Raw genomic sequence first — 19,045 nt, 5'->3', positions numbered from 1 at the left:
AGGGTACTGCTCCTTGTGGCTGTTCAACTTATAGCCAAGCATCTCACTGATCACTGCTGCCGTAGTGTAGATCAGCTTGTTAGTGTCGGTAATCGTGGTTGTAGGTATCGTCCGTAGTGCTGCATTAACATCATCGAGCAGACCTTCTGAGGGTACTTCACGTAATCTTGGTAACCAGCTACGGGGGGGTCCAGGTTTCAAGCTTGGCCATGATCCTATCTTTCAGGTCAGTTCCTCTCGCACTCAACGATCCTTCTCCTATCGCACTTGGGGCTTTGTACCCAATCTCGGGTGGGGGTGATGATATCTCCCCCCTGACCTGGCGTCCTGGCTCCCCCTTGCCGTAACCCCTTCCGCCAGGGTTACTTGCGTAGTAGCATTCCAACAACGCCCTGTTTTCGTGTCTTGCCCACCGATGTCTTCTTGTTCCAGTAGCCCACTTCTCGTCAGGGTGCCCTGGTTCCTCAACACCTGACGCGGACCTTGTTGATCCGGGCGACGTCCGAGCCGGCATGCCTTCATATTTATCTGTCTCGCTCATGTCTGCGGTAGGCTCACTTAGCATAGGGGGTCTAGCCTTAGGACCCTTACTGGATACAGACGCCCCAGGCGGGAATCGAACTTACGATCCTCTGCTCCAAAGGCGTGTATATATATATAAATATATATATATATATATATATATATATATATATATATATATATATATATATTGTATGTAGAATTTATGACATGCTGGTGGTGGTGTGTGAAAAATATCCACAAACAAATGCAACCAAAGCCACAAAAACCACAGATAATAGAATAATTATCAAAAGAAAACTTCAGTCTCTGTGGTAATGTGCCACTAACAACTGGTCAAGTATCACATCCATGCCTTTTCCAGACTCTTACAGTAAATGCATCACACACAGTGACGTAACCAGATTCTTACTCTAGATGGCATTACCTTGGCCTCCAGTAACACTGCGAGGAACCTTGGAGTCATTTTTGACCAGGACATGTCCTTCAATGCGCAAATTAAACAAATATGTAGGACTGCTTTCTTCCATTTGTGCAACATCTCTAAAATTTGAAATATTCTGTCTCAGAGTGATGCTGAAAAGCTAGTTCATGCATTTATTTCTTCCAGGCTGGACTACTGTAATTCATTATTATCAGGATGTCCTCAAAACTCCCTGAAAAGCCTTCAGTTGATCCAAAATGCTGCAGCAAGGGTACTGACAGGGACTAGACTAGAGAGCATATTTCTCCTATATATCTCCTTCATTGGCTCCCTGTTAAATCCAGAATTAAATTCAAAATCCTGCTCCTCACATACAAGGTCTTGAATAATCAGGCCCCATCTTATATTAATGACCTTGTAGTACCATATCACCCCATTAGAGCACTTCGCTCTCGCACTGCAGGCTTACTTGTTTTCTTTTCCCCCTAGAGTATTTAAAAGTAGAATGGGAGGCAGAGCCTTCAGTTTTCAGGCCCCTCGCCTGTGGAACCAGCTTCCAGTTTGAATTCAGGAGACAGACACTATCTCTACTTTAAAGATTAGGCTTCAAACTTTCCTTTTTGCTAAAGCATATAGTTAGGGCTGGATCAGGTGACCCTGAATCCTCCCTTAGTTAGGTGTGAGCTGCTGGGGGATTCCCATGATGCACTGAGTGTTTCTTCTTCAGTCGCCTTTCTCACTCACTATGTGTTAATAGACCTCTCTGCATTGAATCACACTTGTTATTAATCTCTGGCTCTCTTCAACAGCATGTCTTTTATCCTGTCTTCCTTTTTTTCTCCCTAACCGGTCCCAGCAGATGGCCCCGCCCCTCCCTGAGCCTGGTTCAGCCGGAGGTTTCTTCCTGTTAAAAGGGAGTTTTTCCTTCCCACTGTTGCCAAAGTGCTTGCTCATAGGGGGTCATATAATTGTTGTTTTTTTCTCTGTATGTATTATTATAGGGTCTACCTTACAATATAAAGCACCTTGAGGCAACTGTTGTTGTGATTTGGTGCTGTATAAATAAAATCGAATTGAATTAAATTCACATTGACTTTTCACCTTCTAAGAAATATCAGTGTTTCCTCATTTTATCCTACTAGATATTTGTGTGAATAATTACTACATAGGTTGATCTTGTTTTATGACCAAAGCTGCACTTTGTGGGTTTACAGTGACTCTGATGTTTCATGCTAAATTTGAAGAAATTTCCCTCAAGGTATCTTTGACACCATGTCATGTTCACAAGAATGGGATGGAAAACCTGAAGACGGGTTTGGCTGTTACTGGCCTGCATAACAATGCATAACATAATTATTCAGGGAGATAAAACACATGGGCATTACTGAAAGACAAATATATATTTAGATAAAACAAAACAAACCACAAATGTTATACAGCGTGTGGAATTCTGACATTTATTTTAGTTGTCTGGTTGGTATTTACAGATGAAATATTTACAGATAATCAGACATCTTTGTAAGTTATTAAGTTACATCACTCGTCTGATAGTGCTGTGAGAATTCCCTGACAGATCCATCTGTGCCATAGGAAGGCTCTTTGCATACGCCGATCATTAATCACAAGTCCTTTCCCAGATTGTGGATCTCATCCAGGACAAAGTCCAGGTCCTGCCTGCTGACCTGAGGACTGATCACAACCATCCTGAAGAAGTTGGCTTTTTCTCCAAGAGGCTGGTAGCTTGTCATCATGCTGCCTGTCTTCATCATTCGCTGTTTCACCACTGGGGCCACCTAGAGGAGCAGGGTAGAAACTGCAGTGACTTTTTACTCCATATTTATGTCCCAAACGCCGGCAGCAGTGTGTGAGAGGGTCACACTTTTCCTGTTTATCACAATAGAATTCATGCATTTGCCAAACTAAAACTGATTAATCTCTTCATGTCAGCATTAGAATACATTAAAATAACCCTCTGCAGTGATGAACTCCTTACAGTGTGGAGCTTCTTCCAGAGCTCAGGACTCTCAGGAAGGTTCCTCAGGCTTGGCGGAAGGTACCAGAAGCAAACGTTTGCATATTCAGGCTGCAGAGAAAAACAGTTTAAATAATACTGCCTTAAAGATGGAAATGAAGGTTAGCTTTAGGGGTTTAGTTTCAAATCATGTATGAATATGCAAGGACGTACTTCCAGCACAAGACGGAATCCTTCTCTTTTCTTGATCTCCTCTGCAAGATACCTACAATTGCATCACGCCAGGTTTCAGTGTTCAGTTTAAAAAAGAGACAGAAACCAAAATGTCTTCTTGATTGATCTGAAATTTTAATATTACAATGAAACGTGGTTGCACTGCCTAAACTGACTTCTACATTAAGGAAACTTGGAAAACTGTACTTGTTATCAGCAGTCATGGCTGTGAGACAGTAAACGTAAAAGTTAAATATAACTTTACTGTGAAGGACAACTGATAATTTCTATTTGCCCACACTGACCTTGCCATGGCGAGGGCTCTGTCCACCCTCTGCTCCAGCTCTCTGCTTCCCAAAGCCTTCCACATGAGCCAGAACTTGAAGGCGTCTGGCTTCCTGCTGCACTGCACTGACTTGTCCCCCGTATCGTAGCTGACATCGTAGAACTTGTCCTGCTGGAAGAGATAGGAGGCCCGTGCAGAGTGGCAGCGCTGCAGGAGACTCTGAGGGAGCAGAGTAAGGAAGAATTAACATGAAAAAAGAAATTTCATCTCTTGTGATTATACTGAAATGATAACACAGGATAGAGGATGTGAAGGGCATCTGTCCCAGCTGAACACCTGACTCACATTCTGTTGATGTGGCACATCATTGTGGATCATTATGACATTGCTGTCACTCTTGCTGGTTTTACTGGTGGTATTCGTTTTTTCATTCAGCAAATATGACTTATCAGACTCACCGTTTTGTCTCTGACCAGGAAAGCAGAGCACTGCAGAGAGGCCATCAGCATCTTGTGAGGGTTCCAAGCAACAGAGTCAACTCTTTATCAAACAAATGAAAGATGACAGAGCAAGGTTACATTCCACCTCAGTAGGCTGCAGTTCTACAAGTTTACGTTCTTCTTTGAAGCCCAAATTTACCAGTAACAGAAAGGTTGGTTTGCAGATGTATAGATAGTATGTCTTGATCTTTTGATAAAGAATGAAAATCACAAGATAAAATTATAGGGACTACAATAAAAATCTGCACGATTAAATGTCAATGCTTACTTGTAGAAATTAAAATGTATTTCTATGTATTATACAGAGAGTTGCAGTTGTGTGTCACGCTGAAAAAAATCAGCTACTACATTGTATGTTTAGGGGGATTTGTACGTAGTGTTTACCTGTGGATGCCCTTTAACAAGTGTTTATGCTTCTTAGACATGATAGCTGCTCCTCCCCAACATGCCTGAGCACAGACAGACAGAAGAGGAAAGTACTGATGAGCAACGCTGAGCGACAGGAGGGATTAAATGAACGACTTGATTAAATAATGAGCTCACATCCACATGTAGCCACAAGTTGTGCTTCTCACAGATGTCAGCAATTTCGTCGATGGGATCGAAGGCTCCGAGCACCGTGGTTCCTGCGGTGGCGTTTACCATGAAGGGAACTGCACCCTGTGCACACAGAATGAGATATTATCCTTTGGCTCATTTCCCATTTCAAGACTCTTTGTATGGTAGCTCAGAAAAATAAGATGGTTGACTAACCTCACTTTTTGCCAACTTTATTTTCTCCTCAAGGGCTGAGGGAATCATCCTTCCTCTGAAAAAGACACGAGACAACCTCAATTCAGTCACTCTACTCTGTCTCTCTGCATCCATAGATTATCAGGAATTTTAAAGAAAAAAGGAAAGTGCGTGAAACAGACAGTGCACCTCTCATCAGTTGGGACAGTATAAACATTCTTCGTGCCGATCCCCATTAAAGCTGCTCCTTTGGAAATGGAGTAATGACACTGAAAGAGATAAAGAGTTTGTCAGTAAATATGCATGCCTGTGCTGGTTGCCTCTGTTGCTCTGGCTGGCTTCCACAACCACACCAAATACTTCCAGATAACTCATGGGTTTTATTTTAATGTTTCCTAATGAATCACTCTTTAATCTTGAATCAAGCAAGGAGACCGTTTGCTTCAGTTAATATTTGTATGAAACAGGCTACAGTATCACTGCTTTCCAGCATTAAACTTGTGCATTCAGCTCAGTTCATTTGTATTTCTAAAGGACCGAATCACAATAGTTGCTTCAAGGTGCTTTACATGTACATTCTAAGGTAAAGTCCCTACAATATTTCAGAGAAAACCCCAACAATCATATGACCCCCTATGAGCAAGTACTTGGCAAAAGGCAAAGAAAAACTCCCTTTTAACAGGAAGAAACCTCAGAAAGAACCAGGTTCAGGTTAAGGGAGGGGTGGTCATCTATGTGATCTATGTGTTGGAGGTAAGTTATACTGAGTATTATTATATTGCTTGTTTTTAGTGAATCTTATGCAGGCACTGACATTTTTTCTGGAAAACCAGCTAATAACACCAAATCAACTCTAGGCCTTCCCTAATTCTTATCCACACTTACCTCCTGGGACGTTAATATGACCAGTCGCGGAGCAGAAAACATGCCGACCTCTTTAAAATCTGGGCAGTAGCGGTACCTGGCCAAGTTCACAGCATACATGTTGGACAATGAGCCACCTGAAAGGAAATTGTCCCAAGATGACTTTACTTGTTAAGATAAAGATCTTTCTTGATTTCAAACATCCCATTTATTGATGTCCAGTTGGACACACAAGTATAAAGGGCCCGTGTTGAGTGTACCTGGGTTAAAGATTCCATCACCTCCTTCTTCCCAGCCAATCACCTTGATCATCTTCCTGAGCACAGCATCCTCCATTAAGGTAAACACTGGAGCCACCTCATATGTGTACCTGACGGAAACCACATATGTGAATGATTTAATGTGTAGTATAGTTCCTGACAGAGCAGTGGACAGCATAAATATTTCCATGTGTGACTTACAGGTTTACAGTAAGTTGTATGACTCACAGATTGGTTTTGACTGCTTCAGCAATGAAGCTTGCCACCATAGAGTAGGGCTCCATCCCTGCATACAGCTGATTGAAGAAACGGGGATGACCTACAGAGATGGGACAGAAATACAGTACACAGCTAGGATCATATACTAACTATTAGTGTGGCTTTCCTTTTAATTTGATAACATTTGTGCTGAATCATACACTTCATATTGGTGCAATGCAAATTTGTGTCACAGTCACTCAGTATGCAAGCAAATCGATGAACAATTATGTATCTGGCTGTCAGGAGACTTACTTAGAGGCTCCTCTGATCTTGAAATTTGGGAAGTTAGTCAAATTTGTCAGATCTTAACACTTTCTCCTCTTAAATTTTAAATCCAAGAGCATTGCATATAGACAGCTTACATCAAATCTGTCTGTAGAGCCCAGAGATATTCATTTTGTCTTCAGTTACTGACTGATTGTGCTTTTTCATGTCCTGTAAACTGGGGCATTGAACAGATTGCTAGAGCTTCATTGAGCACTGATGCTTATTATCACACAATCAGGTATATACTGCATGGCATATGGCTTGTGGGAAACAGAAGAAGCACCAAAAGTGAAGCTGTCATCATTAGAAATCAGTATGACAAATTGTAAAGGCAAGAAAATGTTTAGTTCAAATTTATGTTCAGTTTAAGTTTACAATAAGAGTTTTGGTTTGTTTCTTTTTGGTTTGGGCACATTATGTTAGTTGTTTTTCCTCCAAAGCAGGTGCTTAAAAATGCACATAACATAAATACACACAGTTATGAACACTTACTGGTCTTGACACTATATCTGATGGCGTCTCTGCATCTCTGCAAGATCTCAGACTCCGGCTCTCCTCCGTCTCTCAGTTCGAGGTCCAGCAGCTTCTTCAGCTGCTCGGGGGAGTGCCACTCACAAACCTGGAAAACAGGCACAGAGGTGTCACTGTCAAGGTCAACCAATAACCATACTTGAAGCATATTTTACACTATCCACCATCTAAAGAGACAAAACTAAAAAAAGGCAAGTTAAATATAAATTAAATATAAATATATATACATATAATTTGATTACTTTAGACAGAAACAAATAATATAATTATAACTTTAAGATTCAGTTCTGTTGTTACTGTTTTTTAAATGCTGCTGATTTTTAAATGCAACCACTAACCAGTGCTTTTCTTTATTGTTGGTCATTTACATACTGTTACAATGATGGATGTTTATATTAAATATAACTACAGTGTCAGCTCACAGCTTTGTCTTTGTTCTGTATGACGGGTCGATGTCTTTAAAATGTGAGAACACCAACCTTTGTTAGGGAGGGCCAGCCAATCACAGGTAAGTTGGTCTATAATGTAAATGGTTTAACAAGTAAACAAAAACAAGCTAAAACAGCTCAAACTTAAGGGCTGTGCCAAAGCACAGTGTAAGATAAAATAATCAAGGATTTTATAATCCCCTGCAATTAAATGGAATTTGAATGAATATTCTTTGAAATTAAAATGTAATTATGTTTTCATACAAATTCACAAATACTTAAATGTAGGTACACTATAATAAATATGTCAGGTTTCTACACGAAACAAAGAATATTTAAACTGTAAGTAAGTGTATGTAGTCTTTAAATAGTCATAATTAATTTTAGGTGGTGCATGTGTAATTTTAAGTCTTGCATATCTTCAGGTGTGTTACAGCAAGTGTAACAAATTATTATAATCGTTTTAAGTACTGCCAAGCTAATTTCTTGGTAATTTTTTGGAAAAACATCATGCATTGTAAGTACGCTGCACTTTCCTGTAAACTCCTTTTGAAATTCAAATGTTTGCTGTGAGGCAACAGTGCTAATCACCACGCCACCGTGCTGCCATCCATCCATGTAAAATTACTTACACTATAACTGTTTCTTGTAAAAAACAAACTTGTTATCCCCTTATTCTAGAGTGCCAACTTTTAAATATTTATAGGTAAATATAATTGCACTGTACTTTCAAAGAAAGTAGTTGGAATTCCATGTTTTAAATCCATTTTAAATACCCTGGATTTCAAATAATAAATAAATACAACAATGCGTTACCTTCTCTTGGACGTTAGTGGCCTTCTTCACTGCCTCGTCCACAATGATTTCCATTGCTTGTCTGATAAAGGACTCTGCTATTTGTTCATCTGCAGTGGAGCTGTTCACATCAAAGCTGCCAGCTGGAGAACATTTTTCAGGTTGTGCCACAGGGGCCTGGCTTTTGCAGGACTTCACCCCTTAAAAGAAAAAAGAAAAAAAAGGGCCTTACTCTGTCTCATAAGTACAACATTTTTTTGTCCCCTTGTTGCATAAAATAAAAGAAAGGAACAACACATGTCACTTCATTACCCAGTCCTGCTTCTAGTTTCTTAATTTTCCCACTGATTCCAACGATTTCTTGATTCACTTCAAATTCATTTTGATGCATTAAGATCATGAATGAAAGAAACAGCTTTCATGTGATGGCAGCTTTATACATTTGTGATTTTGCACAAATGTTACTTCCAGTTTAATGGTGCATAATTATCATCAAAAAATAAAGCAACTGCATAAATGCACATATTTGGCAGGATCCATCTGCTCTGCCCTTCTAAATGCACATGTGGGGAACCGAAAAGGCAGAGAGAGCACAGAAAACATGAAAAGAAGGAACAGTGGAGGGAGGTGGGTTTGCAAAGTAGCATGTCGAGGCAGCAGCGACTCCATGCAGGTTGGAGTAGCATAAATAGCACACACCAGATCTAATTTGCCAATAGGATGCACATAACATATCAGCTGAGTCACCAGATGATGTGGGCTGGCACTGAAATGAGCTGATAGGCTGATTGCAGCCCTTCCTGACTCTGCGGATTGCTTGAACTAACCCTGTGCTCAAGCGTCACCTGCCACTTAACTGTACTTTACGTTACTTTTTCCCTGTGTAAGTGTAACAGGGATCTCACTGTCTGCTATGCCCTCTCATGTCTTGTCATATCTTTCTTGCACTCTTCTGGCATGATTGTCCAAGTTGTCACCTGACCTCTGAGCTGACTGACCTCTGGCCTTGTCAGTTATGGCAACAGTCCAAATTGTAGGACTAAATGAACTCAGTCACCCTCAAAACAAACTGCTGCTTATCTTTTGAACTTCATTCCAATAATTCAATTAAAGACAAATGTTACTTTTCATTTTGAAAAGAACAATTTCAAATTCAGTTTTTTTCCTTTTAGCGTTGTCTCAAGGCCGGGCTATTTCCAGCAGATACAGAGCAGTGCAGAGAGATAACAAATAGAACATTTAAAGGTCTTTAAAGCGACAAGTTTAGATGTGTGGAAGGCTTTCTGAGGAACTGAGTTAAAGAATTCAAAATCCTTTTTTACTTTTTAAAATGTTTTTCCTTCCCTCTGAGTGTTGTTCCAAAATTTGATGAGGTTATCAAGCTCAAAACATCATTTTTAGTTGTTATTCTTGCAGGAATACTGATTGATTTCTACTGTGCATGAATAAAATATAAAGAATAAAAATACAAAATGACTTTAAACATATCAGAGCATTACATTTATGAAAGAATATAATTTATTGCGCCTAAAAAGATGCAGCATGTGATAGTTTGTGCTAAGTGAAGTGCATATAACATAAGTGTTATAAGTGATCTTTTGCAAACTAAACTATAAGTTCCACTGAAAAAGTCTTACCATTAATGTGTCTCTCCATATTTGATGAAATTTCCCAGCTGTGATGCTGCCTTATTTTGTGCCTCTACTTTATTGCACATTACCACTAAGCCGTCCTATTTATACACAGAAGGACGGACTCTCCTGATGTCATGGAATTTCCCAGATCTGGGTTTGGATGCACAGCAATCAGTAACATCTGCACCACTACACAAAGTTACCAGCTAATACCACTGATAGTTATGCTGACTTATGTTTTTACTGTACCTTACTGTTCTTTGATTGGAGGTTAAAAAAGAAACCCTGCACAATGCAGCTGTACAGTTATGGCCGTGAAACACAGAAATAGACGTGCAAAAGCGCATCAAAGAGAAGTGCAATTGATCTCAAGGTTGTGCAACAAACGTTTAGGTAGCTGCATGCAGCTGAGCACCACCAAACTGCTGGACTGAACATTGTCCTTTTACCCCTGTTGTGGAAAATTACTGAAACTGCCCTTACTGTGGAAAGTTACAGAATCTCTCAATTTCGGTTTTGTGGTATATTTTATTGATAGCTAAAAAAAAAAAAAGCATAGAGAATACAACCACCTCATCACATACTGACGGTGTACAAGGTGCCACATTTTGACTCACTGGCTTTTACTTTAATTTTTCCACTCACAGGAAGGTCCACGAGAGTTCCTTACATTTCCTTGAGTATCTGGATAAAGCACCAGCTGCACACAAAAAATACTTCACTAGCGTCATCACTGTTGCTGGATGTGTACCTGCGGTAACCAAGGACATGTAACCATGGAAGAAACACTGCACGGGTAAGCCTGAGGACATAATTAAATGCATGAGCTTCAGCAATTAGCAACAGCAAAAAAAGCAAAATGACGTGCACAAAAAGTCCTAGACAGGACATGAGAAGGAGTATTTTTTGTGTGTGTTGGAAAAGGACTCCAAGTGGTTAATCTTTAGCTTAAAATATAATGAAAACAGATTTCTGGCCAAGGTAGCGTGTGCATTACAAGGATGCTCAGAAGTGGCAGAAACAGCGATGATTGTAACTAGGATGATAATGACAGTTACAGAATGCATTCGCTTCAACTGGGTTGACAAATGAAGCCAAAAACTGCACTTCCTCAAGCTGCCACTTGAGGATTGCTCCAATGAGTCAGTCCCTGTGGACTCACACGATGGCCAACTTTACAGCATTAAACAGCACGTTTACAGCGTGGTATCCTGTATGGATAACCTCTCTTTCATAGAAACTGTAGGGTGGGTGAAAAGAAATCATCACAGAGTTATACTGATAAGGCCTTCAGTTAAGCTTGCGGCTCCTTTGACTGACAGATGTTCGAGCACAGGCAGTTGTAACCCATGGTGTTTCAGTCCTTCTAAATCAAGTCACTGATGTGGACGTCTCAACCATGTTTGTGGCGTTGGCGCCTTTTGGATCATTTTTAATGGGAGTTTTGGTGAGCAGCATTCTAGTATTTTATTAGTCTGTTACTTAGCATTATATCCTGCTGGGCATACATGGAGTTGGATCCATGCATAGCAAAAGTCCAGCAGCAGTTTTTTTCCCTTTAACCTCTTGCCTTTATCAGGCAGCTGATTTGGAAAAAAAATCATTAAAGAATGATAAAGTTCATACAGTTTGTAACCCTTACCCATTATTGAACCTACATGCAACGTGGAGCAGTTGAGCAATAAAGCCCTGCAGCTTTAGTACAGCACTGTAACAGGTTTATGCTGCTGCAGACCCACAACCATCCTGAATCCTCTGCTACTGATTTATTGCCTTCCTAGAGAGAAGGAGGGGCTTCTGAGAAACTGGAGCCTTCATCTTAGAGATAAGATAAGAAATAAGCGGCATCAATATCCCTTAACGCAATCCAGAGACAAGGTTTTAAATGGAAAAGATTGATTTATCATTAACTATTAATTATAGTCCTGGGAGCTCATGCAAAAATGTAAAATGCCATTTACTTTTTAAAAAATGTTTCCAAACACATTGATCCTGTTAAAAAAGTGTCCACAGCTGTTTTGCCACTTTGTTGGCTGCAGTCTCATCTATTTTTCATCTTTTTTCGTTTTGCACTTCTCTTTGTCTTCATGACTGTTAGGACCTCCAAGCCTGTAGTTATATCCGGTCTTTAAGTCTGACGTCATTAGCCATGTCTGGGCCCAAACTCCGCTGCAGGTCCCTAAGTCAAATGATCATTGCAGCATTACTGAGAGTTGAAAAACTGTCTAAATTCTTTCATCTGTAACAAAATGATCAGTGTGGCTGCTCTACCAGGTGTAACAATTAAATTTAACATCCAGGCATCCATGAAAACGGAACTTATGACATTTAACGGAGTTAGAAGTTAGCAGGGAGTTAGCTCACCAGCTTCCATCTAAATGCAATATACCACGTTCTGACTGAGGGATTTATGAAAAAATTAAAACGTACAGCTCTGCTATCACTTCCAACATAAATGAAGACAGGAAAGTAAACAGCAGCGACGTTTGTAGGGTTACTGAAGTTAGGCTAGCTGGTATATAATGATGTGCTACATGATCGCTAGCGCGACAAAGCTATGTTAGCATAACATAAACAGTAAAGCTGGAGGACAAACACTAACGAACGGACTTTTTTCCACTCGTTAAAAGTTAATGTGAGGGTTCCCAATGGTTAGGGGCAAATGCAGGATGCTGTAAACAGACCAAATGTCAGTCAGGAGAACCACAGAGATAATCCATCCACAATACGAGGTTAGTCATTAATATACTGCTGCATGGGCTGGGTTGTAGTTACAATGTAAGGGTTTAAAAACTGAGCTTTAAAATGATTAGCGGTAATAAAAACCGAGAGAAGCCGACAGTGATCACTGACTGTTTTTAGGGGCTTGTTGAGATTAAATAGAACAAGATACAAAGCATTAAAACATGTTAAAAACACAACACCCTTATTAAATGCAGACTACTTTGGGCCCGGAAGCAGGATTCATCAGGTCATCACTTAAAGACCGGATTCATTATCAGTTAGAGCCCCTCCTCATCTTTTCAATTCAATTCAATTCAATTCAATTTTATTTATATAGCGCCAAATCACAACAAAAGTCGCCTCAAGGCGCTTTATATTGTACAGTAGATACAGAGAAAAGCCCAATAATCATATGACCCCCTATGAGCAAGCACTTTGGCGACAGTGGGAAGGAAAAACTCCCTTTTAACAGGAAGAAACCTCCGGCAGAACCAGGCTCAGGGAGGGGCGGCCATCTGCTCCGACCGGTTGGGGTGAGAGAAGGAAAACAGGATAAAGACATGCTGTGGAAGAGAGACAGAGATTAATAACAGATATGATTCAATGCAGAGAGGTCTATTAACACATAGTGAGTGAGAAAGGTGACTGGAAAGGAAAAACTCGATGCATCATGGGAATCTCCCAGCAGCCTACACCTATTGCAGCATAACTAAGGGAGGATTCAGGGTCACCTGATCCAGCCCTAACTATATGCTTTAGCAAAAAGGAAAGTTTGAAGCCTAATCTTTAAAGTAGAGATAGTGTCTGCCTCCCGAATCCAAACTGGAAGCTGGTTCCACAGAAGAGGGGCCTGAAAACTGAAGGCTCTCCCTCCCATTCTACTTTTAAATACTTTAGGAACAACAAGTAAGCCTGCAGTGCGAGAGCGAAGTGCTCTAATAGGGTGATATGGTCCTATAAGGGCATTAAGATAAGATGGGGCCTGATTATTTAAGACCTTGTATGTGAGGAGCAGGATTTTGAATTCAATTCTGGATTTAACAGGGAGCCAATGAGGGGAAGCCAATACAGGAGAAATCTGCTCTCTCTTCCTAGTCCCTGTCAGGACTCTTGCTGCAGCATTTTGGATTAACTGAAGGCTTTTCAGCGAGTTTTTTGGACATCCTGATAATAAAGAATGTCACTCTGAGACAGGATATTTCTAACTTTAGAGATGTTGCGCAAATGGAAGAAAGCAGTCTTACATATTTGTTTAATATATGTGTTGAAGGACATATCCTGGTCAAAAATGACTCCAAGGTTCCTCACAGTGTTACTGGAGGCCAAGGTAATCCCATCCAGAGTAAGAATCTGGTTAGATACCATATTTCTAAGATTTTCAGGGCCGAGTACAATAACCTCAGTTTTATCTGAATTAAGAAGCAGAAAGTTAGCGGCCATCCAGGTCTTTATGTCTTTAAGACATTCCTGCAGTTTAACTAATTGGTGTGTGTTACCTGGCTTCATGGATAGATAGAGCTGCGTATCATCTGCATAGCAGTGAAAAAATGTATGCTATGTCTTCTAATGATACTGCCTAAGGGAAGCACGTATAATGTAAACAGAATTGGTCCTAGCACCGAACCCTGTGGAACACCATAATTGACCTTAGTGGGTGAAGAGGACTCTTCATTTACTTCAACAAATTGGAATCTATTAGATAGATATGATACAAACCACTGCAGTGCAGTACCTGTAATACCTACAGCATGTTCTAATTGCTCTAATAGGATATTATGGTCAACAGTATTGAACGCTGCACTGAGGTCTAGCAGGACAAGCACAGAGATGAGTCCACTGTCAGAGGCCATAAGAAGATCATTTGTAACCTTCACTAAAGCTGTTTCTGTGCTGTGATGAGCTCTGAAACCTGACTGAAACTCTTCAAATAAGCCATTCCTCTGCAGATGATCTGTTAGCTGTTTGACAACTACTCTTTCAAGGATTTTTGATATGAAAGGAAGGTTGGAGATTGGCCTATAATTAGCTAAGACAGCTGGGTCTAGAGATGCTTTTTGAGTAAAGGTTTAACTACAGCCACCTTGAAAGCCTGTGGTACATAGCCGATTATTAGAGATAGGTTGATCATATTTAAGATCGAAGAATTAATTAATGGCAGGACTTCTTTGAGCAGTTTTGTAGGAATGGGGTCTAAAAGACACGTTGATGGTTTGGAGGAAGTAATTATTGAAGTTAACTCAGAAAGATCAATTGGAGAAAAAGAGTCTAACTTAACATCAATGGTACTAAGAGTAGCTGTAGACGATATTACATCTGTGGGATGATGATTGGTAATTTTTTCTCTAATGATAAAAATTTTATTTGTGAAGAAGTTCATGAAGTCATTACTAGTTAACGTTAAAGGGATGGCTTGCTCAAAAGAGCTCTGACTGTTTGTCAGCCTGGCTACAGTGCTGAAGAGAAACCTGGGGTTGTTCTTATTTTCTTCAATCAGTGACGAATAGTAAGATGTTCTGGCTTTGCGGAGGGCTTTTTTATAAAGCAGCAAACTATTTCTCCAGGCTAAATGATGATCTTCTAAATTTGTGACACGCCATTTCCTCTCCAGCTTACGAGTTATCTGCTTTAGGCTACGTGTTTGAGAATTATACCACGGAGTCAGGTACTTCTGATTTGAGGCCTTAGTTTTCACAGGAGCTACAGTATACAGAGTCGTACGTAGTGAGGAGGTAAAATTATTAACAAGATAATCGACCTCTGTTGGGGTAGCGTTCAGGTAGCTGCTCTGCTCTATGAGCATTGAAGATGATAACAGTGGGTGGATTATATTCTTAAACTTAGTTACAGCGCTTTCAGAAAGATATCTACTGTGATAAAGTCTACTCTCCACTGCTGTGTAATCAATCATTGTAAATGTAAATGTTATCAGGAAATGATCAGACAGGAGAGGGTTTTCAGGAAACACTGTTAAATGTTCAGTTTCTATGCCATATGTTAACACAAGATCTAGAGTGTGATTAAAGTGGTGGGTGGGTTCTTTTACATTTTGAGAGAAGCCAATTGAGTCTAATAACAGATTAAATGCCATGTTGAGGCTGTCATTTTTAGCATCTACATGGATGTTAAAATCACCCACAATAATTATTTTATCTGAGCTGAGCACTAAATCAGATAAAAAGTCTGAGAAATCAGACAGAAACTCTGTGTAAGGCCCAGGTGGACGATAGATGATAACAAGTAAGACTGGTTTCTGAGCTTTACAGCTGGGCTGGACAAGGCTAAGCATCAGGCTTTCAAATGAATTAAAAGTCTGTCTTGGTCTTTCGTTAATTAATAGGCTGGTGTGAAAAATTGCTGCCACACCGCCCCCTCGGCCTGTGCTTCGAGATTTCTGGTAGTTAGAATGATTCGGGGGTGTTGATTCATTTAAACTAACATAATCATCCGGCTGCAACCAGGTTTCTGTAAGGCAGAGTAAATCGATTTGTTGATCAATTATTAAGTCGTGTACTAACAGAGACTTGGAGGAGAGAGACCTAATATTTAATAATCCACATTTCACTGTTTTACTCTTTGGCTCAGATGTGGATTCTGTATTGTTCTTTCTTTGTGATTTTTTATGTTTAAGTTGTTTGTTGCTGGTTTTTCTTTTCTTCTTCGGTGCAACCGTATAAATACAGTGTACCCCTTTGGCCTCTCCCCTTTTCTTCAATTCCCCTGTGGGAGAGGTTGGTGTCATTTCTTTCCCAGCACTGTAAAATGCTCATATAATGTATATTTATCCACCCTGATGTTTCTGATTGTGATTTTAGTTCAGTTATTGTCATCATTGTGCCTGCTTTTGTTAGATGCTAGAAATGTGTAGTATGTGTGTGCCACAAATGTGTTTTAGGCGCCATTAATGCTAGCGTGAATATATAATTCTGGCTAGCTTGGAAGCTGTGATGGGTTGAGCTAACCCTCTTCCCCACTGTTTGTATTTGGTCGTAGGAGCTGGAGCGAGCAAGTTATTTCTTTGGAGGTCTTTCTTTCTTTTACCTTTCTTTGTCAGGTATGTCGGATTTTGTGTTGGTGTTTTTTTTTATCTTATGTCAAATATGTTCCATGTAAGTTCGTACTTTATGTTTAATGTAAAAATAAATGCAGCCCTTTTCTACAATTCCCCTGTGGGAGAGGAGCTGGAGCGGCAAGTTATTTACTTGGATGTCTTTCTTTCTTTTACCTTTCTTTGTCAGACACAACGCAAGAACACACCGGTTACACTTATCCTCTTGTGGTTTCACATGTTATGATTTCTGTGAACATTTTAGTGAAAAGGCAACGACAAACAGGCGCAAACTTTCCACTATTTACTTTAAGGTCCTTGTGACCTTCTTTTTTGTAATTATACATCTCTTCATGGTTGATTGTCTAGCTTGTTTTTTTTTTTTATGGGCCTTTTTGGACTTTTTCCGTCATTTTCTCTTTCTCTTTCTGCGTCTCCCTGTATCCCTTTGCACTTCTTCTTCATATCTTTATTAAAGTTGCCTTACATTTGTTTCTGTTTTCTTTGTATCTAAACTGTCTTATGAGTATCTTGTATCCACATTACAATGGTTTACTGCTATGTTTATTGCTACTTTCTGTTATTACTTGCACATCATTAAGGTAATAATACTTCCTTGCTTTTACTTAGAATTATGACTGCAGGTCATATGTGCAGGTCATGTGCCAGCCGGGTAAACCAGCTTTCTCACCGAGACAGACTCATGAATTAGCCACTGTGAAGCCACTCTCTAGACTACCACTTTCACAGAGACTCAAGTAAGCTAGGGGCTAAGGTGTCCCCCAAAGTTCACATTTAAACGTTGTCATTTTTTGTCTAGAAGCTAGTGTTAATCATTATTTTAGTTGTTTTTCTCAGCTTACTCCTACAGGATTATCCTGTGAGCAACCTCTGTGCTGTGCAATGGTATAAATAGGAATTTAAACGTGTATCCTTTAATTGACTCTGGTGGAACGCATTTTAAGGTTTCAGTGTTTGATCACTGCCATGTTGGTATTTAGAGCCACAGGTGACAAGCTTTGACTAAGAGGGTGGAGTTTCATTGGCAATCTTGGATAACGAGGTGTATCCACAGATCTGGGTACATCACAAAAGCACAGCTAGTTGCTAGTTATGCTGAGCAATAGACAGATTAAAGGGTAGAATTTTACTCACTAAAACTGGAGCAAAAACCTTTCTATCTGTCACACAACCCATTTGCATCACCATCATCATAAGTGTCTCAAAATAATATAGTTAAAGCCTAGAAGACAACTGCTGGCTATAGCTGGCATCCACCTGTATATCAGCGTGCTTATGTTCCTAAAATTAAGCCTTAATGAAGTTTAAGTAAGTCATTAGATTTCACCCACTGTACATTTGTTTAAAGAGGAAAATGGCTATTTTTGTATGAGGCTGCAAATACTCTTGGTTCTGCTTGGTTCTGTTGGATATTTAAAGTGTGGGAATCCATGGAGATGACTCTTTCAGAGGTAATGCAGTTCTTGCATTTCTGCTGCAGAGGATGCAGCTTGGATAAACTGTAGCTGCAGGTTTTGACTGTTGCAGTGGGATGAAACTATCTATCAAATTGTTTCTTGTGGATCTGCAAGATTTCAACCCATTACGGTGTAGTGTGTTACCAATGGTGTTCCTACTGACTGTGGCCCCAGATACCTTGATATTAATAACATGCTCCTCCCATTTTGAGCTGACCCACCAGCTTTCTTGTGGCCGTCTGCACCTCATAGCTGTAGTGGTGGTTTGATCCCTGTCTTCTCCAGTCTCCATTCCAAACATCCTTGGGCAAGATACTAACCCTAAGTTGCTCTCCAATGGATTAATTGAAATATGAATGTGTGTGATAGAAAGCTGTTTGAGTGCTCCGGAAGTGTAGTAAAGTGCTGTATAAGAATCAGTTCTTTCATCATTTACCCATGAGGCAAGATCTTGCATGGAGTTCTAGACAGAGGGCGACTGATATTTCTTCCATTTCTGAATAATTGCCCCAGCAGTTGTCACCTTCTCACCAAGCTTCTTGCTGACGGTCTTGTAGCTCATTTCAGCCTTGTGCAGGTCTACAGTCTTGTCCCAGACATGCCACCTTAGGACACAGCCAATCTGTCTGAGCCAGAATTCTGGCTGGGTTGTAAGGGATCAAATACTCAATTCATAACTTTAGTTTTATTGTGGAATTTTGGTTTATCTCCCCCCATTAAAATGAATCTGTCATAAAAATCAGAGACTGCTCTTTTCTTTGTAACTAAGCAGACTTACAAATTCAACATACTTATTTCTCCAACTGTATGTATCGGTAAATGATGAGTTCTGTTGTGCACATTCATGCCATACACACATGTATACAGCATAAACTCCAACTGCACAATCTGACTACAGTTGGTATTATGATGACACTTAATGCATGTTTGGCTCTTTATTCTCTTTATATCCTCTTGATATATCTCATTAATCCCACTTTCTGTAGATGAGTTGGCATTTCGACATTTAAGCCCAAAGCTTAGAGATGCAGTGTGACAGAAGTTAATGGATGATGTTTGGATCAGACTCAAAGAGTCGTGATTATGTTCAGACTGATTACAGGGTCATG

At 40.0% G+C, this 19,045-nt stretch overlaps 1 protein-coding gene across 1 annotated transcript; it reads right to left on the bottom strand.

Annotated features, from left to right (window-relative positions):
* Nucleotides 1-2,565: 2,565 nt before the first annotated feature.
* Nucleotides 2,566-6,886, bottom strand: LOC134636197 (acidic amino acid decarboxylase GADL1-like). The gene is made up of 13 exons (XM_063486073.2): nt 6,794-6,886; nt 6,002-6,092; nt 5,774-5,883; nt 5,535-5,650; nt 4,839-4,918; nt 4,671-4,725; nt 4,461-4,577; nt 4,302-4,366; nt 3,876-3,957; nt 3,437-3,636; nt 3,132-3,183; nt 2,940-3,029; nt 2,566-2,739 (listed from the first exon to the last, which is right to left on the bottom strand). The coding sequence occupies exons 2-13, from the start codon at nt 6,055-6,057 to the stop codon at nt 2,566-2,568; spliced, it is 1,197 nt and encodes a 398-aa protein (XP_063342143.2). The 5' UTR covers nt 6,058-6,092; nt 6,794-6,886.
* Nucleotides 6,887-19,045: the final 12,159 nt, after the last annotated feature.

The sequence above is a fragment of the Pelmatolapia mariae genome, linkage group LG10_11 (assembly GCF_036321145.2).
Source record: "Pelmatolapia mariae isolate MD_Pm_ZW linkage group LG10_11, Pm_UMD_F_2, whole genome shotgun sequence".
Lineage (NCBI taxonomy): Eukaryota > Metazoa > Chordata > Actinopteri > Cichliformes > Cichlidae > Pelmatolapia > Pelmatolapia mariae.
The sequence above is the reverse complement of the archived record's forward strand: the minus strand, read 5'-3'. Positions and strand labels throughout refer to the sequence as shown.